The 26,487-nt window shown below is 51.4% G+C and overlaps 1 protein-coding gene across 6 annotated transcripts in view; it reads left to right on the forward strand.

The window, feature by feature from the left end:
- The window catches only part of SIPA1L3 (signal induced proliferation associated 1 like 3), a 236,791-nt gene that overhangs the window by 142,949 nt on the left and 67,355 nt on the right, over positions 1-26,487 (forward strand). For all 6 annotated transcript variants that reach the window (XM_029235191.1, XM_029235212.1, XM_029235204.1 and 3 more), the window contains exons 4-9: positions 2,001-2,131; positions 10,180-10,368; positions 11,598-11,772; positions 13,829-13,932; positions 16,705-16,862; positions 22,653-23,229. In XM_029235191.1, coding sequence (XP_029091024.1) covers positions 2,001-2,131; positions 10,180-10,368; positions 11,598-11,772; positions 13,829-13,932; positions 16,705-16,862; positions 22,653-23,229 — 1,334 coding nt within the window. The remainder of the gene's footprint in view (positions 1-2,000; positions 2,132-10,179; positions 10,369-11,597; positions 11,773-13,828; positions 13,933-16,704; positions 16,863-22,652; positions 23,230-26,487) is intronic.

Raw genomic sequence — 26,487 nt, forward strand, 5'->3', positions numbered from 1 at the left:
GGGATGTCTTTTTCATAGCTTATTAGCTACGTGACACATTTTACCCCTTGGACTCCATGTCCTCATGTGAGGAACAGAGATGATTGTAGCAGCATCACATGCCCAGAAACAAAATGACACAGAGACTGAAAATTAAGGGATGAAAAAAGAAGTTCAGACAGTCACTAACCAAGAGAAAACTGGTGAGGTGACATCAGTATCACACAAAATAGATTTCAAGGCTAAAAGCTTTGTTAGAAGAACCAAAAGGGCCATTTCTTATTGACTTTTTAAAAATTTACCAAGAAACTGTAATAGTTGTGAACCTTTGTATACCTGGCAACCTGTTTGAGGGGTATATAAATAAAAAACTAATACAGCAACAGGGAGACGTGAACAAATCTACAACCCATGGGAGAAGGTGACAGGGTCGCTCTTTGAAACTGACGAATCTAGTAGCCAGAAAGTAAGGCTGAGAGGATTTGAAACCTGGTTTTGCATTTATATTATATTAATTTTCTACCTAACCAACAGAGGACACGTTCTTTTCAACTTGCACGTAGGAATACCTACGCGGAAGGACTGTGGTTAGGATCAAATAAGATTGTACATCAAAACAGTTCTTCATCAGGCAGATAGTACTTATCATGGAGCATTAAAAAGAAGCTTTTCTTTAAAAAAATGATTTCTTTGTAGCCCTGGAAACTCATAAATAAGTTAGTCATTGGTCAGTGTTTATCGATTGCCTATTCTAGGCTAAGACCGCAAGGTACTGGGTATGCATTGGCGGAAAACAAAACAGATCCTGCAGCTGTTTCAAGAATGAACTGATATCTGTGGAGCACACTTATTCTGTTCTCTGACCAGCTGCGGAGATTGTTTAACCCACTGCAGGTGCTGTTCTTATTGGGACCATTAATTAACACACAATTTGAGCCTTAGATAAGCCTTTGATTCACCAAGAGCATCTTATGAGAATAGGAACCAACATTTAAATATTGAGAGCGCTGGGGTGGGAAGGAATTTCTGGCAGTGCGTAGCTGCTGACTTCATGGACTTAAGACAGACTGCTGGTAGGCATCTACCACAAGCAGGAGATACTTGGGTTATATATCAGTTAGAACTGTTTGCCTGGAAGGATTATAAGACAGCAGCATGTTTTTTTAAAAAGGGGAGACAGCTGTCATTTTGGGGAGAGAACAGGAGACTTCCTCCATGACTTGGTAAAGTCTCTGTCACCATAAGGAAAAAGAGAGTAGTGTTTAAGTTTCCTACGTCTATAGAAATATGGTTAGATAAAGGTGACGCTTGGGGACTGGAATCATGGTCCTTTTCTGTGACAAACATCATGCCCTGGGGGTAGTACTAGCCAACACATCTCATGTGCTTACTCTGTGCCCGGCCCTGTGCTGAGTGCTCCATGCTTATTAACCTGTTTAGTCCTTACAACCGGCTGAGAGAGAGCTCCATCCTTCCTCACACCGTTGTACAGATGAGAATGCCATCAAGCGACTTGGGCCACACATCTAATGAGTCCAGGGCCCGGATTTCAGCCGGGCAAAAGCCTCTCTAGACTAGAATCTAACCACTTCACGAGGGCTAATTGGCAGCTAAGCTGCTGAACATTTGCAAATATGGGATAATCACAGTGAAGCTAGGTTTATAACATGGCACGCACTGCACTACGCGTTTTTGGTTCGTAGCCTCGTTTCACTCTCACATCGGCTCTATGAATCATGGGTAGCGTGAGGGCCCCCCATTTCCCAGATGAGAGCGCTGAGACTCGGGAAATTTCTGTGGGGTATAGTAAGGTGGGCTTTAACCTCTTAATGGTCTCTCCATTGAGTGTGATCGTGACCAGCCGTGAGGTTTGTGTGACCAGGATCCCAAGAGCCTGCACAAGAGCTCTGTACGGGTTGCACAAGAGCCTTCCCCGGCTGTCCTCTCAGAAGGCCTGCCATGGGACGTCACCCCTCCTTCCCAGAGAGCTGACTCTGAGCTCACCTGCTCTTCCCTCTCAGAGCATGCCAATTACTTTGGCGTGGACGAGAAGCTGGGACCAGTGGCCGTGAGCATCAAGCGGGAGAAGCTGGAGGACCACAAGGACCACGGGCCTCAGTACCAGTACAGGATCATCTTCCGGACCCGCGAGGTAGGTCCCATTGCTATTGTTATTATTACATAAATCACAGCCACTCACATCTATGAGCCCTTACTCTGTGCCAGGTTCTGTGGGTAAGTGCTTCCCCTGTTTCAACTCGTAATCCTTCCAACAGCCTCAGGAGAACAATCCTGTCAGTCTCCCCATTTTACAGAAGGGAAGACTGAGACTCAGAAACATGTCTGAAATCGGTGACTAAGTGGCCAGGATTGGAATCCAGTGTGTCTGACTGCAGAGCCCAAGATTCTGACATTTGCAAAAGATTAACTGTGATGAGCATAAAAAATAAAGGGAGAGATATAGGGGATTCTTTCAGGATTGTGAGATGCCCTGCAGAGTGGAAAGGAGAACTAAGGCAGCAAGTCTCGGGCAGGGCAGGAATTGGGGAATCTCAGCAGTAGGCACTGCCGTTGATGTTGATCAGCTCAAAACAGGCCCAGCCTGCCTACTCATTCAGAATAGAGGATCCCATTGTCCTGGCTTGGTCAGAGGTCTTCCCTTGGAATAAATGTCAGCTGTGGCTAGGGAACAAGGCCCGTTGGGGGCACCCTGCTCGATTAGGACTCTTAAGTTGTAAGTGGCAGAAATCTACTTCTATCTGGTTTAAGCCAGAAATAGAACTCATTGGTTTATGTAACTGCAAATCCAGGGGTAGGAATGGCTTCAGGCATAGCTGGACCCAGGCACTCAAATGATGTCACCAGAACTCTGCCTCCTTATCTCTCCCGCTTAGCTGGCTCTGCTGCTTTTTGCATTGTGAATGTCATCCTCTCCTGCTACCAACAAGCTCTCTCCATGTCATGGGAAAATGGGGACTGGCTGCTCAAATCTTTTCCATCTTTATACTTTCTCCTCCACGTTCTTATCTGCTGAATCTCTGGGAAGGACTCTGATTGGCTCTGCTTGGATCACAAGCCTGGGCCAGTCACTGTTGTCAGGGATGATAGAGGACTCTGTCTAGATCTAGGACATGTGCTCCACCCTGGGTCCAGGGGCCAGGCTGGGCACTGTGATCGACAGTTCTGTCAGAGCCACCCACAGGTGGTGGTAGGGGGGCGGTTCCTCAGCAAAAGGTGGGGAGCTAGGCCAGTAGAAATGATAGAGACTTCCAAAAGACCTCAAAGGAAGACCTTTTTAGAAAAGGAGCAATCATCAGCTGGGCAGGCCCCCCAAATGGATCTCCCTCACCCCTGCATTACCCCATCCCCCTTGGGCCTGGGCTTTTGCACAGACATGGGAGCCCAACAGGCAGGCACTGCCAGGGAGTTTGGATGTGGGGCCGGCCGATCCTGGACCTCATCCAGACCGGCAGATGCTGCACCGAGGGCCGTAGCCGCATGCCCTTGCGAAGACCTTCCCGCTGAGGGGGAATGGGATGGCACAGATGGCAGCGTAGGGGAGGCAGCCCCAAAAACTTTGTGCCCCAGATCACAGGTGGTCACCGGCCCCTGAGTCTCCCCAGCACCCTCCTCCTTCCCTCTCCTCACCTTTCTGGCCAGATGAACACCAGGGCAGAATGTGAGGTGACAGCTCACACTGTATCCAAGTGTCGTATGACATGTGGGGAGCTGCCAGGTGAAATGACAACAGCCATCATATACTAATCAATAATATTACAGCTGCTGTTATATTGCAGATTTATTCAACACTGTGTGTCAGGCATTTTCTACACCGATTATGTATATTCACTCACTTTGCTGTGGTTCCTATTCAGTAGGTTGGAAACTGGCTTGGTGCCATTCCTGGCTCGTTCCTGCTTCCGTTCACTTCCCACGCCCAGCGCCCACACACTAGCCTCTGATCCACCCCAGGCTGGGCACAGGGCCTTCGCAGCTCAGGGGCACAGGCCTGGGGTTCACCCACTCCACGGAGATTCACTCAGCACCACCACCGGCCAGCACTGTGCTGGGCACTGAGGAAACAGTGTAAATAAGGCAGCAGAGATGCTCATGGGACTGCATTTTTGCTGGGGAGGCAGACAATACGTAGATACTCTTGTAAATTATACTACGTGGTACATGATGACAAGGTGGAAAGTAAAGCAAGGAAGAGAGATAAGTGCGGGGGTGGTAAGATTTTTAGACAGGATCGTCAAGGGAGGTGTCACTCGGAAGGGAACATTTGAGTAAAAGACCTGAAGAAGATGAGAGGAGCCATGTGGACATCTGGAAGAGTGTTCCAGACACAGGGAACATACAGTGCAAAGGTCCTGAGGCAGGACCAGGCCTGGCACAGTCACTCAGCAGCTGTGAAACCTTGGGCACGTGGCTTCTTCTCTCAGAGCCTCTGTTTCCCCCATGGGAATCCCACTCTCACAGGACCATAGTGTGGGCTTGGTGAGGTTGCCCATATAAAATAGGCAGTGCTGGGCCTGGCACTTGGGGAGAGCCCAGTGAGGATAGCCGTTGGGAGAGGTCTCAGTTTCCTGTCCCCTTGTCACATTCAGTCAGCCCCGTTGACTTTTGGCCCACCGTGAGGTTCATGGCCACAAGCAGGCCTTTCTCTGCCCCTCACACACGTGCAGACCACACGTGTACTCAGTCCTGGCCCCAGCCCCTTGCAGAGCCGCCTGTTGGGCACTAAGGCCTGAGGACCTCGTCATCCTGTCATCTGGAGGTAGGGGCAGTGGCCAACAAGGTTTGCCTTGCCCCTTCCTAAGGCCCTTCCTGCCATGGAGGCAGAGAGTCACATAACCCAAAAGTAGTAATGACAGTAGTAATAAGAATAGCTAACACTTTTAGCACATATTCCTGCCAGGCACTCTTCTGAGTGTTTTATATGCATTGACCCTTCAGATTCTCTCAGTAGTCCCATGATGTGGGTCCCATTCCCCCCATTCTACAGATGAGGACTCTTGAGGCCTAGGGCTGTCACTCGTGAGGGTCCCCCAGTGGCAGAGCCAGGATATGAACCCAGACTGCCTGTGTCCCCAGCCCGTGCTCTTAACCACTCACCACTCCCTGTGGGGTTGAGTTTGTATTCTGGCTCTGGGAACAGACAGCTTGGGGTTCAGTTGGGCTCTGCCACTCACTAGCCTTGTGAGCTTAGGCAGATGGCTTTACCCCTGGATGCCTCAGTTTCATCATCTGTAAAATAGACTTCGTACCGTTTGTTCCTTGTGTCCTGGAAAGGTGGGAAGGTTCTCCTGGACCGGCACGCACGAGGTGGTATAGCACAAGGCTGCAGGGTGGTGAGTGCTCTGAGCGGCAGATACTGTGATGACGCTGCTGTCGTGTTGTCACTGTTTCCCGAAAGGTCAGAGGGCCTTTCTGGGGAGTGAAGGTTCAGCTTATGGTCAGAGTTCTGCCCTTCTCCTGTCGACACACACATCTCGGGCTCCGGTTAACCAAGGCATGGGGGCCAGAGCGAAGGGCCCAGGCTGTTTTCCAAGCCAGCCGGCTGGCCTGCCCCAGATGGCCGCCCCCGGCCGCCAAGCAGACCGAGTGGGCTCACATCTCCCAGCAGATGGGATGGGAGTGTTGGCAGCTCTGAGCCTCCCGCTGGGGCGGGAACAGACTGGAGCTGGGCTTCAGGACCGCACGCCGAAACATCAGCCCCACCCACCCTGAGCCTGGACAGGACAAGCTCCAGGCCAGGGCTGCCCTGTCCTGAGCCCCTTGCCGGCAGAACACAATGCCAACTAGCCGGGGACTCTTCGGCCCAGCAGGCTCGGTGGGTTCCCTTTGGCCCCAGATATGAGTTTTTGACAAGCCTTAATTTTGTGAGGGTTAGAGGTTTAGATTTTTTTTTTCTTTCTTTATTAAAAAAGTAACAGGCACTCATTAAGAATTTAAACAGTATATATGTATACAAAGCAGAAAAGGAAAAATCTTGTATTAAGCGTAAAAAGCAAGTGTAGTAGCGAACCTCATTTGGGACCTCACTTGTGTTCAGTAGGCACCGATGATGGTGTGATGTAATCTCCAAAGCATACTGTTAAGTGGGGGGAGAAACAAACTGTAGCTTCCTATTAAGGTTAACTTTTCTTTAAATTTTTAACACACATATGGCTTTGTGTAAAAACATCCGACGTGTGTAATGTGATAATGGCTAACACATACATTGAGTGCTCGCTGTATGCCAGATACAGTGGTGGAAAAGCACCGTACATGGATTATCTTCTTGAATCTTTATAACTCTTTGCGACAGGCACTGTTATTCCCCATTTTATAGATAAGGGAAGAGGCACAGAGAAATTCAGCAGCTTGCCCAGAGTCACACAGCTAGAGAAGGGGGAGAGCCGGGATTTGAACCGAGGCAGACTGACTCCCAAGTGACCTCCCAGGAAGAGCTCTTGGAGGGTGGACGCAGCACAGGGGAAGGCAGGGATGCATCTGGGTCGGTAGCTGGTGGAGAACAACCTGTGCCGATGGGAACCTCCTTGCTGATGTGGCCCTGAATCCCTTTCACAGCTCAGTGAGGTGATGCCAGATGTCATCAAGGGTCAGAGCACACAGGGTCTCGCAGCCTGAGCAGCGAGTGTAGTTTTGTTTGGTTTTGTTTTAAGGCAAGGGTTTTTTTTTTTTGAATTTTTCTTTTGGCCATGTCGGGTTTTAGTTGCAGCACGCGGGATGTTCGTTGAGGCATGCAGGATCTTTCAATGCGACGTGCGGGCTTTTCTCTTCTCTAGTTGTGTGTGGGTTCTAGGGCACATGGGCTCTGTAGTTGTGGCGCACAGGCTCCAGAGCACGTGGGCTCTGTAGTTTGCGGCAGGCGGGCTCTCTGGTTGAGGCATGCAAGCTCAGTAGTTGTGGCATGTGGGCTTAGTTGCCCCGTGGCATGTGGGATCTTAGTTCCCTGACCAGGGATCGAACCCGCGTCCCCTGCATCGTAAGGCGGATTCTTTACCACTGGACCACCAGGGAAGTCCTGCGAGTGTAGATTTTATTGGGAGAGAGATGGAACGCTGTCAGCAGGTTCTGCACAGAGGAGAGACACCATCTGACTCAAGCTGCTGCGGGAAGAATGGACCGGCGTGGGGTGGTGGCGGGGCAGGTGCAGGGAGACCGGGAAAAGGCTGCTGTCACAGTCCAGGTAGGACATGATGGTGGACAGGACCAGGTGGAGAGCAGAGGTGGCCACACGTTGCAGCCTGCCAGTGCCCTACTTATTATCGCCAGCAGAGAAGGAAAAGCTGGGAGCTTTTCAAGTAGTGGCTTTTGGTCAAGTCTTCAGAGCCAAAAATGTGGCGGTAGGCCACCTGTCTCGAGTGTTGGAAGAGGATGAGGATTTCTGGTCCACGCTGTCTCTTGGCCCCAGCAGAGGGCACTGTGGGGCAGTGTCAGCAGGATAGAAAGGCGCTGATCCCGTTGGTGCATTCATCAAAATTCACAATCCCAGGGCCACCCAGATTGGCAGGGCAGAGCATCCACATCACAGTTTTTTGTGATGTATTTCAAGAGTATCCGGCTTATCCTAAGAGAGGTTTGTTTATTAATTCCCAAAGCCAGAACTGGGAACTCCCAACCATGAGATCATTCATTCCTAACACGCATGCCTCTTGCCCAGGTCCTGTTTGGCAGGGTTAGGCTGTCTGCTTAGAGGCAGTGTCATGACACGTCATTTTTGCCACCTCTCGCATCTGTTGACTTTTTGGGGTGAGCGTGTTTTTCCGGTTAACGCCGATCCTCCCTAGTCTTTAAACCGTAGCCCCAAGTGTATTTTGGGTGCTGACAGCAATCCCCTTGGGGGAGGATTTTTTTCCCTGTTCTGCTGAAGACTAGGTAGTCTTCTCGCTGTGGTGCTGGAGCTGCCGTGCCTCACCCAGAGCACAGCGGAGCCTGGCGGCCAGCAGCACAGTGTAGATGGAAGCCTGCGCTAGTGATAGTGAGGACGGGAAGCAGCAGGGGCTCTCAGACGGGGCTGGCGGGGTGTAAATTGGTACAGCCACTTGGAAAACGATTTGGCAGTTCAGTAAAATTGAAGATTAACATGCCTGGTGACTCAGCAATTTCTCTCCTAGGTATAAACCCAGACGAAAATGTGTCCATGTGCACTAGGAGATGCTTCCGTGAATGTTCCTAACAGCACTGCTCACAGTTGTCAAACGCTGGAAGCAGTTTCCGTGCTCGTCAGCAGTAGGATGGATTAAATCCATTGGGGTAAAAACGTCAGCCTCTTACTGCAACATGGTCGTATCTCACATCCATAGCACTGAGAGAAAGAAGCCAGATAGAAAAGAATACAAACGACATGAAGCTCAGAAGCAGGCAGAAATAAATTCTGGTGTGAAAAGTCAGGATAGGGCTGCCATTAGGGAGGTGGGAAGGGGCACAAAAGAGTTTCCGGAGTCTAGTAATGTGTTTCTTGGTCTGGGTGGTGATACCTAGGTATTCACTCTGATCATTCCTTGAGCTGTACTTATATGTGTTGTATACTTTTCTGTTTATGAATTATATTTCACAGTTAAAAAAATATTTCAAAGAGAAAAATCATGAGCTTTGGAGACGTCAGACCTGGGTTGGAATCCTGGTTCAGCCACTTAGCTGTGGTGACCTTGGCTAAGGCACCTAACCTCTTAGAGCTTCAGTCTTCTTATCTGTAAAATGGAGATAGTAAAATCTCCCCTGAACAGACCTATACCTAGATAGCTGCTATCATTCCTGGAATACAGTGCAGTGAACCATGCCTTCATAAATGTGACTCGTTATTAAGATGTGTCTGTTAGAAATTGCTTTGTCTGCAAAGTAACAGAAAACATGACTAACAATAGCTAAAACAAATACGGGGTTATTTTAATTATCTAACAAGAAGTCTGGGGGTAGGCAGTGGCAGGCCATGACTTCTGTGTAATTTTTGTTGTTGTTGTCTCTTTACTTACGATCACAAGATGGCTTCCACAGCTCCAAACATCTTATCCTTATACCAGTGTCCTTAGAAAAAATGGGCAGGTGGAAAGGGGCTTTCCTTTTACCAGGGAAGAAAATCTGCCCTAGACGTCCTCCCCAAGCGGAATTCCATCCCATCTCATTGCCTGGAACTAGTCATGTAGCCAACTATAGGAAAAACTTGGAAAGCAACATCTGCGTAAGAGGAATGAGATGGTCATGGTTGGCTTGACTCAGGTTTTCAACCCTGGCTTCACATCAGAATCACCTGAGTAGTATTAAAAGAGACAGAGAGGGGCTTCCCTGGTGGCGCAGTGTTTGGGAGTCCGCCTGCCAATGCAGGAGACACGGGTTCGTGCCCCGGTCCGGGAAGATCCCACATGCCACTGAGCGGCTGGGCTCGTGAGCCATGGCAGCTGAGCCTGCGCGTCTGGAGCCTGTGCTCCGCAACGGGAGAGGCCACAACAGTGAGAGGCCCGCATACCACAAGAAAATAAAAAAAAAGAGAGACAGAGAGAGAGTGAGTGAGTGTGTGTGTGTAAGTATACAAATATACAAATATGTAAGTGTGTGTATACATACATACGTGTGTGTATACATACATACGTGCGTGTATACATACATGTCTGGGCCCCACCACAGACCAGCCGAATCAGAACCACTGGTGGTGATTTTATCAGGAAACCAGGTTGAAAACCAGTGTCACAATTCAAGATCCAAGATGGTACCAGTGTCCAGGGCAGGCAGGTGTTTTACATAAGAGCTTATGGTAATAAGTGTACACATAATATTATTTCTGATAATGACAGTAAGAGTGTTTGTTTGAGCGTCTACATTGTGGAGCTTGTTTTATCCATTATACCTCTTATTACCTGACATAATCCATCTCCTCATCCGCACGTCAGCTCCAGGAGGACAGGGGTCTTTCTTCTTTCATCATTCGTTGAACAAATGAAGGATGTTCCATCCACCATCTCATTTAGTTCTCCCAACAGTCCTTGGAAGCTGAGGCTCACAGATAGGCAGTCACTTGGTCAAGAACACACAGCCAGGAGGCAGCAAGTTCAAGTTGGTCCAGACCTAGTGCTTTCTGGCAGAGCCCAGGCTACTAACCATCCCACATGTCACTTTGAAAACAGGACACGCGCATGTGCTCTCATCCCTTCCCGAGTCCTGAGAGCCTCCTAACCTTCCCTCCTCTTCCTCGAGCAGCTCACCACCCTGCGTGGCTCCATCCTGGAGGATGCCACACCCACAGCTATGAAGCATGGGACAGGGCGGGGCCTGCCTCTGAAGGACGCCCTGGAGTATGTCATCCCCGAGCTCAACATCCACTGCCTGCGGCTGGCTCTCAACACTCCCAAGGTGACGGAGCAGCTGCTGAAGCTCGATGAGCAAGGGGTGAGCCGGGGCCCAGGGAGGGGGGTGGGGGGGCACTGGGGCAGCAGCCTGCAGCCCCGCTCCCGGTACCTCCTTCTGTCTTGGTCACTTGTTTTTTTCTCCAAAGAACAGAAACCCACTCAGGTTAGTTCCAGTAAAAGGAGTGGTCTCCTATCAAATTCTAGGGGTGCCAAGAGCCGGAACGTGACTGGGTCTTAGGAGGGAAATAGTCTAGGAACAAAACAGCCACCAGGTTCCCGCGTGTGTGTGCGTGCTCCCTCTCCCTCACTGCACGCTGCCTCCCTCTGCTTCTCTGGCCCTCCCACAGCTCACAGAATTACTGTTAGGATTATAGGCACATGCAGGCCCCAGTTAGCTGACTCTCAGCCCCAGTAGAGCCTCTGACTGGCCCACACTTAGGTCACATGACTGTCGATGGTCCAGTCACCAGTGAACAGAGGAATCAGGGATACATAAAAAAAACATGGAGGACTTTCCTGGTGGCACAATGATAAGAATCTGCCTGCCAACGCAGGGGACACGGGTTCGAGCTCTGGTCCGGGAGGATCCCACATGCCGCGGAGCAACTAAGCCCATGCGCCACAACTACTGAGCCTGCACTGTAGAGCCCTTGAGCCACAACTACTGAGCCCGCGAGCCACAACTACTGAAGCCCACGCTCCTAGAGCCTGTGCTGTGCAAAGAGAGAAGCCACCACAGTGAGAAGCCCACGCACCGCAACAAAGAGTAGCCCCCGCTTGCCGCAACTAGAGAAAGCCCACGCACAGCAACGAAGACCCAACGCACCAAAAATAAATAAATAAAATTAATTAATTAAAAAAAGAAAAAACATGGTTATCAAGGGCTCACCCCCTAAAAAACAATGTCGACTAGACTGAGTCCTCCAGAATTTCCTTTTGCAGAACCTTAGCCAGGTCCGGTCCACCTACTGTGGGAAGCCGGCCAAGGTCTTTCCCTTGAGAGAATGGTGTCGCCAGCCGCCCTCGGCCCTCTTGTAGAAAGCATGAGAATGGCGGCACCAGCACCTTGTTGTGCCTCCCTGGAATGGCAGGGTGGGAGAGGGACAACTGGGACGTCCCCCATGCCTTTTTTCTTCTCTGGCTGTAGCACTGAATTCCTGTGTGACCCCGGCAGCTCCCTGGGCTCCGCGCCCGAGAGAGCCTGCTTTGTTCCATGCCCCCCTCCATTCTGCCTGGCCTGCCTCGCTGATGCCGCTCTCGCCTCCGCAGCTCTGCCGGAAACACAAAGTGGGCATCCTCTACTGCAAGGCTGGCCAGAGCTCGGAGGAGGAGATGTACAACAACGAGGAGGCCGGGCCGGCCTTTGAGGAGTTCCTCTCCCTCATCGGAGAGAAGGTCTGCCTGAAGGGCTTCACCAAGTACGCCGCCCAGCTGGACGTCAAGAGTAAGTGGCAGTGGCGGGTGGCCTTGCCGGGGGGAGCAGGGTGAGTCCCAACCGCACCCTCATCCCGTGAGCTAAGGCCCAAAGGCCTGGTGATACCCAGGTGAGGACTCCGGGCAGCGGGAGCTCGAGGACTCCATTGGTGGGGGTGCGGGCAGTGCAGCCACTCTGGACAGCAGTACCTCATGTTCTGGTAGAGTCTGAAGACTCACTTGCTTTGTGTGTCAGCCCTTGCGCTCCTAGACACGTCCTCTGAGATCCTGTGCACATGTGTCCTGAGGGGTCATAGCCACAGACACCTGCATGGTGCCCAGTGTGCACAAGGACCCCGGGGAATACAGTGCTCCTGGCCAGTGTCCCCAACTAACAGGCAGGGCTGCCCTGGCCTCACAGCCACCTGGAGGTCACCTGGCTCTGGCACTGGCCAACCAAGGCTCCAGTGACCTCACCTGTCACAGCTTCTCCCCTAGAATGGAAGCCCACAAGAATAGGGATTCCTCAGTCTGTTTTACTGCTGTTTCCCCTGCACCTACAGTTAAATAAAGCTGGTGGACCTCAGTGCTCAAAAAGGCCAAGGAGTAGGCTTCCAGGGGTGAGTGTGACACCCTGGAGTTACTTGCAGTGCAGTTCGTGGGTTCACTCACGCATCCAGCAAAAACAACCCCCTGGCTGTCCTCCCTGGGCAGGAAGGAGCAGTTCAAGATGATACGAGAAAATATGGGAAACCCAGCCTCATGTGGGGGCTGGGCCTCAAGAACATGGCATGTGACCCGAGAGGGATGAGTTGGAATAAAATAGGCAGAGAGGGAACAGGAAGTGCGTTCCAGGGAGAAAGAACAGCACGTGCAAAAGCCCTGAGGTCTAAAGGCTGTTGTTCAGGGAATTAATGTGAAGGAGGAAGTGAGGGAGGCAGGCGGGGGCCTTACCATGCAGGACCTTTAGGGCTAAAGATTAGGGATTTTGGTCTGTTTCCTATGAGAATTTTGAAACTCATAAGAGGCAGCATTGAATACTGTTAAGGAAACACTCTGGAGTCAGATAGCCTGAGTTCCAGTCCAGACGCCACCACTGACTGAAGTGTGCGTGACCTTGGGCAAGTCACTCCCTCCCTGTGCCTCAGTTTCCCCCATTAGAGCCCCTAATCAGGTGTTTCTCCCTGGTCATAACTCCCTCCCATTAGAGATGAACAGTATTCTGACTCGTACGATTATCATTTCCTTCTTTTCGTCATAGTTTTGCCATCTTCATATGCATCTCTAAATAATATAATTCGTTTTGCCTGTTTGACAACATAATGTGAATGGAATCATACGGTGTGTGCTCCTTTGTGTCTGGCCATTGTATTCGTGGGATTTGCCCATGTGGTGGCTGTGACTCATTTCTTTTCACGGCCGTGTACTTTTCCACATTATGAACTGTTTACCTATTCCTTGGACTAACATTTGGAGGATACTTGTACCCGTATTCTGGGGCATCTGTGTACAATTTCTCTAGGCTGTGATCCTAGGAGATGAAGTGCTGGGTCATCAATTAAGCCTATCTGCAGGTTCAGTCGATCTTACTAAAGAGTTTTCCCAAGTGGTTGTACCACCTGACCAGCCACACAGAAGGTTCCAGTTGCCCCACATCCCCACCAACCCTTGGCACTGTCAGACTCTTAAATGTTTACCAGTCTGGTGGGTGCTTAATGTATGGCTTCCTTTTTATCTAAATTTACTGGATTTTAAAGGGTGGAGTTAAGTGAAAACATCGAGTTAAAAACTAACACAGGGCTTCCCTGGTGGCGCAGTGGTTGAGAGTCCGCCTGCTGATGCAGGGGACACGGGTTCGTGCCCCGGTCCGGGAAGATCCCACATGCCGCGGAGTGGCTGGGCCCGTGAGCCATGGCCGCTGAGCCTGCGTGTCTGGAGCCTCTGCTCCGCAACGGGAGAGGCCGCAACAGTGAGAGGCCCGCGTACCGCAAAAAAAAAAAAAAAAAAACTAACACAGATGGCATGTGGGATATGGCAGGAGCCCAGGGGTTTTGGAGGCGTGGTGCTAACTGGTGTTTCTGTTTCAGCTGACTCCACGGGAACCCACTCCCTCTACACGACATACCAGGACTATGAGATCATGTTCCATGTCTCCACCCTGCTCCCTTATACCCCCAACAACAGGCAGCAGGTCAGTGGGGCCCAGGGTGGGGGCCCCAAGTGACTTCCAGTGGGTGCACAGCTGAAGCCGTGGTGCTCTCCCTCCCCACAGCTGTTAGCTGGCTGCCTGCCCGGCAGTGGCTCCCCTGGCACCATCCTGTGCAGAACGTGGAGGCCTTTGGCCCTGGAGACCCTCTGCATCACGGTCTCATCACCTGGGGGTTGGAGACTAGGTCAGGTGTCATTCACTGTCAGTTTTCTTCTGTTTCCTTGGCCATCCTTCTACCCCAACTCCCCTCAAGAGTCTCTTGAGTCATCAGGGATCCTATGGAAAAAAAAAAGTGAATCAGTCAACATTACTTCGACTGCAAGTGATAGAAGCACAAATCAAACTGGCAAAAGCAAAAAATGGGATTTACTGGGTTAGGTAATTCTCAAGTACTGGGAGAGGGCTGGCTTTAGGTATGGCTGGATCCAGGAGCTCAAACAATGTTAGGAATTCTTTGCATTTCTCGCCTCTGCTTTTCTCCGTAGTGGCCTTATTCACAGATCTTCCCAAGTAGTGCAGAGTCGCCCCCCAGCAGCCCTCGCCTTACATCCCACCAGCTTTGCTACCGCGGGAGAAAGAGAGCTGTGCCTTGCAGAAGTCCCAGAAACGTTTCAGGAATGAATCTCATTGGACCACTCACTTGCCAGGCCCAGGGCAGGGATGGAATGGGCTGACTGGCCAAGCCTGAAGGACATGCCCACCCCTAGAGAGGGCGAGTGAGGTCAGCTCAGCTTGAAACGTTGACAGAGATCAGGGAGGTGCTTTCCCAAAGGGGATGGACACGGCTGCCAGAAGGAAGAGGAGGAGGTGCTAGGTGGGTGCAACAGCTGACGCCCACCACCAGGAGCCTCCTCACCTGGACACGCCATGCATGCTCAGTCCGGGAGCAGTTTCTAATGAACAGAAACCCCACAGACTTATGGTTTAGTGTATATATTTTTTTCCATTGGTACAGGTGATGTTGTAGATTTTACTGGCCGAAAATGGTCAAATATCGGTGATTTCAGAAGGTTCACCTAATAGCAGCTGTACGAGCATTGCTGTCATTAGGCCTGGGTTGGAGTTCTTTCTCTGCCACTTCCTAGCTGTGTAATCTCACCTCCCTGAGCCTCAGATCCCTCCTCTGTAAAATGGGCGGAATGGTAGCACCCATGTCTCAGGGTCATTGGGAAAGGACCCTGTACTCATGCATGAAACTGGGGCTTGAGTCAGGGCCCGACATGGGAGGCGCACAGGAAGCAGACAGAAACCTACTCCTGGACGTCTGGGAGGCATGGTGGGCAAAGCTTGGGTTGTGGGGTCCAGCAGAAGCGGGTTCAAATCCTGGCTGTTTCCCTCCATGACTGTGTGACTTAGGGCAAGACGTTTAACCCCCGGGAACCTAACTTTTCTCATCGGTAAAAGGAGGTAGGATGAGTTAATGACTCACAGCCTTGTTGTAAAGATGAAACGAGGACTTCCCTGGTGGCCCGGTTGTTAAGAATCCGCCTGCCAATGCAGGGGACACGGGTTCTATCCCTGGTCCGGGAGGATCCCACGTGCCGTGGAGCAGCTAAGCCCGTGCACCGCAACAATTTAGCCTGCGCTCGAGAGCCGGTGAGCCACAACTACTGAGCCCGCACACCCTAGAGCCCGCATGCAGCAAAGAAGACCCAATGCAGCCCCAAAATAAATAAATAAATAAAAATTTAAAAAAAAAGATGAAACGAGGTTGCAGCTTTCAGATGTGGATGTAAAATGCCTAGTACAGGGCTGGCCACAGTAAATGGGTACTTTATCTAGCAGTTTAATTTAATCCAGTGTAAAACACACATAAAGAGCTAAGAGTTCAACAGTGTGAGTTGTGCCACTCTGTGTGACTGGATTTCACACCACGGGCCACCTCATGTAGAGCTACATGTGTCTCCCATCTGCGGACCTCACATGGCCAATGGGGATTCCTAACAGTTACATGAAGACTAAACTTGTACAAATAAGAACAATGTAATTTCAGCAAACAAGTAAAATGTCGTGAGTACATCATTGCCTACAAAGATGACAGAGTTTTTCTCAGAGACCGTGACAGGCAGGGGAGAAAGGACAGGGCTCCTGTGGGCTGGTCTGAAGCTGCTACCCCAGCCTTCTCAACTCAGGTGTCCGAGAAGGGGCGGCAGCAGGGATGGGCCCTGCCAGTGGTCTCGGGTCTGACTCTGCCATCGTCTGTGAGCATGGCCTTGAGCAAGTCGAAAGCCGCCAGCCCATGCTCTTCTCCAAGAGATGTTTCTTGAGCAGCCGCTGTGTGCCAGGCTCTGCTCTAGGCACTGAGGATACAGCAGGGGGCAGCAAACAAAGCAGACAAAACCCTTGTTCTCACGGAGCTGACATGGTAGTGGGAAAAGACAGACAAGAAACAAAAGGAAGAGGGGAAGCCGCTGTACGCTAAGTGTCAACGAGTGTTAAGTAATAAAGGCAGAAAAGCAGAGGGGGTGACATCATGGATAAGACAGTCAGCGAAGGCCTTGTGGGAGGGTGACATTTCAGCCAAGACCTGAAAGGAGGGAGGGCGGGAGTGAGCCATGTGGGGATCTGGGGGAAGAACGTTCCAGGCAGCGGGAAGAGTCAGGGCAGGGGCCTTGAGGAGGAAATGTCTCTGGAGTGTTTGAGGGGCAGCAGGAGGCCAGTGTGGCTGGAGCAGAGTGAGCGAGGGGGAGGTGACAGGGCGGATCGTGAGCCTTGAGCCGACCATGACGTTTTCCTCTCCCCGCCGTTTACCAGCTACTAAGGAAGAGGCACATAGGAAACGACATCGTGACAATCATCTTCCAGGAGCCCGGGGCGCTGCCTTTCACCCCCAAGAACATCCGCTCCCACTTTCAGCACGTCTTCATCATTGTCCGAGTCCACAAGCCCTGCACCGATAGCGTCTGCTACAGGTACGCGCCTGCACCCTACCCTGCATGCACCGGAGACCACAGAAGCTGGTTTCCAGCATCCAGGCAGCGTGCGGCAGAGAGAGAGCGGGGGGACAGCTGGCCCAGGTGGGCTGCCTCCTGCGTTTCTTGTTTGTGCTTCAGTAGGGGAGCTCTGTTCACACCTTCCCACACCTTCTGAGAGAGTGATTCTTAACCAGAAAGGGGCATGTCACCCCAGTTTCGATAAGCAAACCATCAGGGATTTGTATTTGCCTGGAATCTTTTGCTTGCAAGTGACAGAAAACCCGCCTCAAAAAGGCAGTTATGTACGTTGACACGTTCAGGCCTAGCCGGATGTGCTCCACTTCCCTGTCTGTCACTTCGTTTGCTGGCAGCTCCAAGCTTAACATCTTCCCAGCTTCAAATCCAGCAAAAAGACAGCTTTCCTTTCCCAGGAAAAGAAGCCCCAGGACTGAGGCTCATTGACCTGCTTGGGCTCACGTGCCCATCCTAGAGTAAGACCACCAGCTGTGCCTGGGCACAGGGCGCATGGGCTGAGAGGCACAGGAAAATCGGAATATGGAAGGATGGAGACAGGGCAGGCAGGGGCCCCCCTCGGGAGGCAGAGCTGAGGCTTCTCTTAGTTCACAGATCAAGAAGTGACACAAGCCTCAGACCCATTCAGCGTCCTCCCAAAGCACCAGTTCTCACCTGGGGGCGTGGCTGGCCCCCAAAGGACAAATGGAAAGCTCTCTGGCCTCTCACCTCTGACCCCCAACCACCCTGTTGCCTGTCACAGAGGCAACTACTATTAGCTATTTCTCAACGTATCCTGATGCCTTCGGGCCATACAGGCAAATGCTTACAAGTATTCCTTTTCCACCTTTTAACACACATGGTTCCGTACCCCACACACTGTTCTGCATCCTGTATTTCTTCACTCAACAGCCTTTGAGAACTTTGCACACCAGTCCTTAAAGTGCCTCTTCCTTCTTTATGACTGCATATTAGTCCATCACGTGGATGCCTGAGAACCTCCCCCCATCCCTTATCAGTGGGCGTTTGGGTTGTTTCCTGTTGCCTGCTGTTACACTCCCCCCCTGCAGTGCATAACCTAGTTTTGTGGGGGTTTTTTGTTTTTTGTTTTTGTGTTTTGGCCATGCTGTGCTGCTTGTGGGATCTTAGTTCCCTGACCAGGGATTGAACCCGGGCCCTCAGCAGTGAAAGCACTGAGTCCTAACCACTGGACTGCCAGGGAAGTCTCCATAACCTAGTTTAGACTGTCATCGCACACGCGTCCAAGTACACAGCTGGGATAGATAAAGTCCCGAGCATGGAGTTACTGGGCCAAAGGGTATGTGCGTAGGTACACTGGGTGGTCTCAGTGGAATTGCCAGAATCTACCAGTTTCTTCTTGGCCAAATGTGTGAGAGAAGGGAGGTGGATTCCAATATGCAGGACGTGCTGTTTGACCACCAGGCTAGATGTGTTGCCCAGTGGCCGCTGGGAGCCAGTACACCGCATGGCAGGGCCTTCACATGGCCCAGGTCCAGGCCTGCAGCCCCTCTCCCTCACCCCCACCCATTTGTTCCCGGGACGGAGCAGCAGCTACGAGGCCCTGCACCTCCAGGCTCCATGTGGGCCTGAGGTTACGTAGATGCTGTCGATGTTCCTCAGCAGCTCAAAGGTAGCCCTGGTGAGCAAAGATGGAGTTGTTCTCGAGCTCACACACACATACACACAGACACAGAAGGACACAGCCCTCCTGTAGCACATCAGAAGCAGGGGGCTGCTGGGTGGGCCTTTCTCCCCTTTCTCCTAACTGTGAGCTCCCCTCTCCTACCTGGTTTATCGCAGGAGCCTGCGGCTGACCTCCTGCCTTTCCAGGCCGGCCTTCACGTGGTTTCCAGAATGATCTCTTTTTTCTGACGCTCGAAGCTTTCTTGTTTTTTTTTCGCAGTTTAATTTGAAATATTTTTATTATGTAATGTTTTAAACATTCTGAAAAGTACAGAGGATAATATAACAGACACCCATGTGCCTACCACCAGATCTAACAGATGTTAACATTTTGCCATATTTGCTTCAGCTCTCCCTTTATTTCTGAAGAAAGAAAATGTTAGAGATACAACCAAAGCTGCCCCTCCTGCAACCCCTTTCTTCCCCTCCTCTCCTTCCCCACACGCAGCTGCTCTCTGGACTGACCTTCCCCTGTCCCCCCCGCCCCGGTGTCTCCAAACACGTTTCTGTCTCAGCATTCATCACCCTGTAGGAACAAACTGTTGATGTGACTCTCGCCTCCTTCGAGGGTAACCCCACGTCATACTCACCTTCATACATCTATGCTGGCCCGGCGCTTGCCATGTAGAGGACCGCAAAGACGCCTTTGCCAACTAGACACATGCCTGGCCCAAACATTGTAGGCCCTGAGAAGATAGTTGTTGAATAAATAATTGTGAGTGTTCTAGAAATACTGAGCTACAGCGACCAGGTGACCTGGTGGTCGCACCATCTCCTGGCTGCATAAGGAGGTGCCGCCCTTTCCCGCTCGCTTCAAGTGCGTACTTTCTGCATAGCGCACCAGCATCCCTGCAGCCTGTGGGCTGGGGAAACCCCATCCCTCCTGCTGGGGAAGTGAGGGACCAGCTGTTCTGATTGTCCAGAAACCTTCGGCAGCTTGCAGTTTCATAATTCTTAAAATCATGAATCAGGACTATGGGAAGAGCCCAAATCTGTCACTCTAAGCAGCCACGTCCTGAATGAAGTTGCAGAGCCATTCACATCTGTAAAGCACAGTCTGAACACGGCTTTAATTAGAGTAGAGAGACTGGCGAGGTTGTCTTATCCATCCACCTGCCTGGAGGCAAGGCCACGCCCACAGGATTTCCCACAGAGGAAAAGCTGCCTGGTTTGTGTGGCCTTTGAAGAACCTCTCCACCGGGAAATGCCTTTTTCTGTCAAACCTACCCATTGGTAGGAATCTGTTTCTTCTTGGTCTGTCTGTTCAAGTTTAAATCATTACTTTAATCGGTATTGAACACCTGTGCTGGCTCTGGGGCATCAGCTGAGCCCAGGTGGGTGGCACCCGCCCACACACATTCCCGGGATGTAGAGAAGGTTTCACTGCCCAGTGAACCGTGGAGGTGGAGAGCAAGGGGTCTGGCCTGACCCACCTGAGTCTGCAGTAGCTCCCTCCATGGTCTCCTGCACATTCTCTGGTCCCGCCCATCCCTTTCTTCATGGGGCGGCCACGGTGATCCTTACAGATTGTCAGCCTGGCACCTGCATTCATCAGGGACCCGCAAGAAGCAGGTGCCCCCCACTCTGGGTTTTAACTGAGGGATTAATGAACAGACTAATAGGTGTGGGTATGTTAAGGGAACCAATACAGGAAAATGAGACATCCAGGGACCAGCAACAGCAGGGAGCCATTACCCCACCCCCAGGGATGAGGTCAGAAGGGGATGGGAGAAGTTTCTGGAAACTAGGGAGAACTATGGCTTTGGGAGAGGGGCTGCACAGCAGAAGCTGTGGCTGTTGAGTAAAGGGCCCAGGACTACAGCCACTGCTGCCGTCCGAGCCCAGCAGGGAGGCAGTGAAGAGAAATAAATACTCTACCCTCTCTCCTCTCACCTTCCCGTAGCCTGGCCAGGGGAACCCAGTGAAGGTCGCACAGCCTGTAGAAACCCACCTTCCAGGGCAGAAAATGGCAGAGACTGCGTCTGGGGGCACAGGTGGTGAATAGCCAGCCCAGATGGTAAAATGGTTGCTTGTTTCAGGATGAAAAGCGCTAACTCGCCATCAGGGCCCTGCCTGGCCTGGTCCCTGGTGACCTCATCAGCCTTCCACCCTTCACTGCCTGGGCTCCGGGCACCCCGGCCTCACCTCGCCCTGCGCGTGCTCTTTCCTGTCGGGCCTTGTTCCTCCTGTGCCCACTGCCTGCACGGCCCTTCCCTTAGCTCTTGCTCTGTCTCCTACTCAGCTGCAGATCCCAGTGTAATTTCTCTTCCTCACAGCGGCCTTCCCAGAACACTAAATCCCCAGGGCCCAAGAGGGGGCGCGTCCCAGAAGCGCTGGTCAAACAAATGCATGAATGTCACCCTGTCGTCTTGTCAAGTTGGGTGGGGGCTTGGGAGTCGAAACCTGAACAAGCCTTTCATTGTGATTGGGTTTCACAAAACAGGTTTTAATCAAGAATCTCATTATTTTAAAAATTGTCTTATGGTATGAAATCTCTCCCAACACCGTAATCACAAGCTGACATTTTTATAGAAGGTGAATGCAGTACTCTCTAAGAAAAACCTCGTTTCCAGCACCTCATACTGTTTTTTAATCGTCATTATGTAAACAGCACAACTCATGGTGTCTCTGGAGCCCCTTTAAATGTCTTTCCTTGAGAGTTGTCTTCCCCTGCACCCTGGGTGTTCACTCTGGCAGGTGCTATAGCTTTTCTGCCTAGTACTAGAAATCGCCTAACTTGTCTAACTCAGCCACTGAGTCTCGAATGTCACAAACGAGGTTCATCAAGTCTAAACTTGACTTATCAGCAAATCTCCTGCCTCCCAGCTCAGGATTGCCTCTGCCTGGGAACCTCGGTGGATGGGGAGCCTGCTTCCCTGTCCTCTGTTTCTCCGCCTTGCACTTCCCCTCCCCCAGGCCTGCTCACTGCCAGTTTCTGACCTGTCCAGGGTTGGAGCACAAGGAGAAAACGGGAGACAGGGAAATGTCACTGGGGCTCTGGTCACAGCTGGCTGCGTGCTCTCTGGGCTCTGCGGGGGCTCCCTGCCCACCTTCTAGATCTCCCAGGCAGGAGCAGACCCAAGTCTCCTCCCAAATATAAGGGTCACCTAGGGACAGCCCCTATTCATGGGGCCACTTTCTCCAAAGATTTTCCTCCCAATGAGATCTTCCCTCTCTAATTTGCATAGTGGGTGAGAAGGTTATTTGGGGGAACAGGTTTTAGATCATTTCCTTTTTACTTTCTCACCCAGTTGCTATCTGATTTCGATCATAATAGCATCTCAGTCAAAACTGAAGTAGGAAGAGCCCCATCCTGACTTCCCCATACAATGAGTTTTCAGAACAGCCTTTGTAGAGATGATTTACACAGTGTGTTGGTCTTACACAAGTGTGTGAAAGGAGTAACTCACGGAACGTTCCATGTCACTCAGGTGTTCCTACAATACTGCTGCTTAACAAGCCACCCCAAAGCTCAGTGGCTCACAAACATTATCATTTCTTCTTGGCTCACACACCTGCAGGTCAGCTGAGGTCTGGCTGGCCCTGGCTGCAGGTTTGCTCCAGGTGTCCTCACCCTCCTGGACCAGTAGGGGCATGTTCACGTCACGGCGAGGGCAGGTGCATAGGAGGCAGGCCTGGCCCACACACACATTTGTGCCTTTGCTCGAAAGCCATTGTCCACATCAAGTCACATGACCAGGCTCAGGCTCAGTGGGGTGGGGATGTACCTGCCCACAAATGTAGAGAGGAAGGGGTGAATTTTTGCCAAACTATAATTTACCGCAAGCCTGTATGTATGTAAAACAAGATAAACTGAAGTTGAACAATGCTAGGAAAATTATCCTTTGAATATCAGTGGATGTTCTAACATCTGTTGTATAGGAAGTAAAAATGCATGCATGTGCCCTAAGACTTTCTCCAGTTTCCAGTCTAGTCGGCTGACAACTTACTAGTTAGACGTAGACTTCCGTTCTTAGAAAGGAAACTCCTCCTTCTGGTCATGTATTGTCTTTCTAAAGGAACTCTCAAGTGCCTGTCTTTCTACCATCTAAATAATTTCTCCCTCCTCAGTATGGCTGTGACCCGATCCAAAGACGCTCCTCCTTTCGGACCCCCCATCCCCAGTGGAACCACATTCCGCAAATCTGATGTCTTCAGAGACTTCTTGCTGGCCAAGGTGATTAATGCTGAGAATGCCGCGCACAAGTCCGACAAGTTCCACACCATGGCCACCAGGACCCGCCAGGAGTACCTCAAGGACCTGGCTGAAAACTGTGTCTCCAGCACACCCATTGACTCCACCGGCAAGTTCAACCTCATCTCCCTGACCTCCAAGAAGAAGGAGAAGACAAAAGCCCGGGCAGGCGCTGAGCAGCACAGCGCTGGGGCCATCGCCTGGAGGGTGGCGGCTGAGGACTTCGCCCAGGGGGTAGAAATCGACTGCATTTTGGGAATTTCCAACGAGTTTGTGGTGCTCCTGGATCTACGCACCAAGGAGGTGGTGTTCAACTGCTACTGCGGGGATGTCATCGGCTGGACCCCAGACTCCTCGACGCTCAAAATCTTCTACGGGCGAGGGGACCACATCTTCCTAAAGGCCTCTGAAGGTTCTGTGGAGGACATAAGGGAAATTGTCCAGAGGCTGAAGGTAAGGGAGAGAGCTTCTCAAGGGTGCTGCAGTTCTGTGGTCTGGCAGAGGCCTTAGGAACCACCAGAATGCCTCCCTGAGCCCAGTCAGTTAGGCCAGGACACTCATCGGCCCCAAGAGAATCAGAATTGTCACTTACACACCAGGGGTCTAGTGGGTCCCACAGCCTGGGTTCTTTCTGGGGAAGGTGTCCGAGGCTCTCCGTGCCATCACCTTGGGAGGACAAAAGGCATATTTACTCACTCAAGATGTTGATAGGAAAGATAAGTTTAAACTCATGTTCGAAATGTAAGGATACTTTCCAGAAGAATTAAAACAGAATGAAAGGTTTCCAGACCATTAAAATATAGGACAGAAACAGGATGTTGCGGTGGGGAGCATACAAAAGCATAATAAAAGAAACAAAACAAACAGAAAATTATATGGCAGGAATAATTCCACATCAGTAATCACAATAAACGTGAGTGGTTTAACATCTCCTGTTAAAAAACAAAGACTCACAGTCTGGATAAAAATCTTAACCCTAAGCTCTCGGTAGCTCAGGCTCAGACTGTTGCCAAACCAAGGGTAGCAGATTGGTTTCAAGTCACATGACAACTTAGTTGGTAATGGCTGTTTGAAGCATTGGGCTAAGAAGTACTAAGGCCACATCTGAGCCCCGTGTGAAGGAATGCTGTGGTCGGTGATTGGCTCTCAGTGGGTTTAGCAGAATGGCATGTCATGCGTGGAATAGAGAAGGCAGTGTATCACGGGAGTTAACACAGGTTCTTGAATCGGAAGGCCTGGCTTCAACTCCCGGCACTGCCACTTACCAGCTGTGTAACCTCACCCTGTTACTTAACCGCTGGGTGACTCAGTTTCCCCATCTGAAAAATGGGAACAGTAATCATCCTACATCATGTAAAAGTTTTAAGGATTGAATGAGTTATGTGGCCCAGGCAAGCTGGCCTGACTTGGGAGGCCGTGACCTCCAGAGGCCACTGTGACAGCTGGCTGTCCTCACCCTTCTAGGCCTTTGCACTTGCTCTTTGAGTTCAGTTGGATCGGTAAAGCCCTGCTCTCAGCTTCCCTGACTCCAAAATTCATGCCCCGCCTTAGACTACCACAGTAGCTTGTGTGTAGATTTCCCATTAGGATGTGAGGTCCGTGAACGAGGGCCTCTGACTGTTTTGCTCACTTGCTTATCTCATATGCACAGATCAGAGCTGGCACGTAGTAGGTGGTCAGTAAATGCTGATTAGTTGGTTAGTTGAATGAGATGACTGAACCCTGACTCTGTGCTAATGAGCCATTTACGTGCATGACCTCACAGTTCTTCACCCACCCCGTGGAATGTAGGCACTGTTTTTATCCCCACTTGACAGATGAGAAATGCAAGGTTCAGAGAGGTATAGATACTCACAGAAGGCCATACAGTAGGTGGCAGACTGGGATCTGAATCCAGATTTTTCTGACTCCAAAACCTGTTTGTGCCCAGACTTGAGGCTGATAACTAACTGCTTGCCCGGCGTCTCCACTCGACCTTGAAACTTAACATGTCTAAGAGCAAGCTCCGGGCTTCCCTGGTGGCGCAGTAGTTGAGAGTCCGCCTGCCGATGCAGGGGACACGGGTTCGTGCCCCGGTCCGGGAAGATCCCACATGCCGCGGAGCGGCTGGGCCCGTGAGCCATGGCCGCTGAGCCTGCGCGTCCGGAGCCTGTCCTCCGCAGCTGGAGAGGCCACAGCGGTGAGGGGCCCATGTACCGCAAAAAAAAAAAAAAAATCTGATTTAAGAGCAAGCTCCTAGTTTCCTATCCCCATGCCTCCCAGGGTTCTCCTGTGTCAGCAGAGGACAAGCCCATCACTTATTTGTGGGATCAGAGGCCTCAGCATCAGCCTCACTCCTCTTTCTCTCACACCCACATCCAATCTGTCAGCTCCATCTCCAGTAGGCAGGCTACACTACTTCTCCCCCTTCCATAGCCCCTCCTGGCCTATCCGGTAGCCTCCTCGCTGGTCTCCTTTGCATCAACACTTGCTTCCCTGTGGTCTCTTCTCAGTAAGGTCGTCAGAGGGATCCGATCATGTCACTGCTCTGCTCAAACCCCTCAGCTCACTCTGGGTAAAGGCCCAATTCCTTACGGTGGCCCCTGAGGCCCTGCATGGCCTCTCTGTCAGCCTCTCTGCTCTTGTCCCCCCTTGCTCTCTCTGCTCCAGGCACACAGACCTCTGCTGTTCCCTGAGTGTGCTCATCAGGCATCCAGCCTCAGGGCCTTTGCACTGACGGTGCCCTCTTGCTGGAACACTCCCTCCTCCCCACATGGCTCCCTCCCCTTGTATATGCCTTTAGTCAGATGTCACCTGTCAGTGAGGCCTCATTATCCAAAATTGCAAACTCCCCTCCCCAACTCGGCCCTGAGCTTATTCCACCCACTTTCCCCGCTTTAATTTTCTCGATAGCCCCTACCACCACCTGACGTGTATGTGTACGTATTTGTTGTTTGCCGCTGTGTCCTCAGCACCTAGGCCAGCGTCTGGTGTGCAGCAGGCACTCAGTGACCACGGACTGAATAGTCGCATGCGTGCTACCCTGTAGTAATAGCAAAAGTGGCCATTCATGGGGGGCCGACTGTCTGACTGCTTGCAGCCTTGCACAACCTTGCATTTCTTCTTCCCAAAAGCCCAGTGAGGGAGATACTGTTATCACCCCTGATTCACAGATGAGGAAGCTGAGGTCCAGAGAGGTAAAGGGACTTGCCCAGGGCCCAGAGAGAGTGAAGGGCCTGGGTTCTTAAACATGAGAGGTCTTCCTCCCAAAATCCTGACGGCAGCTTGCGTTTCTTGAGCAGTGACCGTGCCAGGCACTGTGCCAGGCTACATGGTTTACCCACATCCTCTCTGTCCCACGCCCACCCCCGTGCCTACTGTTGGTGCAGTGCTTTTAGAGCACATTTCCACAGCCCCCCTCACAATCTCAATGCCCCAAAGCCCGCTGAGAAACCGGGCAGCCAGGAAGTGATGACATAAGCCATCTTCTGTGAAGCGACAGGGCCATCTTAAATGGCTCACAAGGTGAGTCTTTCTTTATGAAGTCCTCCAGGGTGAGGGGTCCACACCGTCCCCTGGCACAGCTGGGATTCAGACATCCTTTGTTTGTTAAGTCGACAGGTTTTATTATGTGCCGGGCCCTGGGCCGGGCAGTGCTGGGACTCAGCAGTGACCATGGTGGGCCCAGGCTCCCATCCGAGGCAGACACTGAACAGGAATCACAAGTGCCAA

Source organism: Monodon monoceros, unplaced genomic scaffold (assembly GCF_005190385.1).
Source record: "Monodon monoceros isolate NGI ecotype Baffin Bay Population unplaced genomic scaffold, NGI_Narwhal_1 Super_Scaffold_10, whole genome shotgun sequence".
NCBI lineage: Eukaryota > Metazoa > Chordata > Mammalia > Artiodactyla > Monodontidae > Monodon > Monodon monoceros.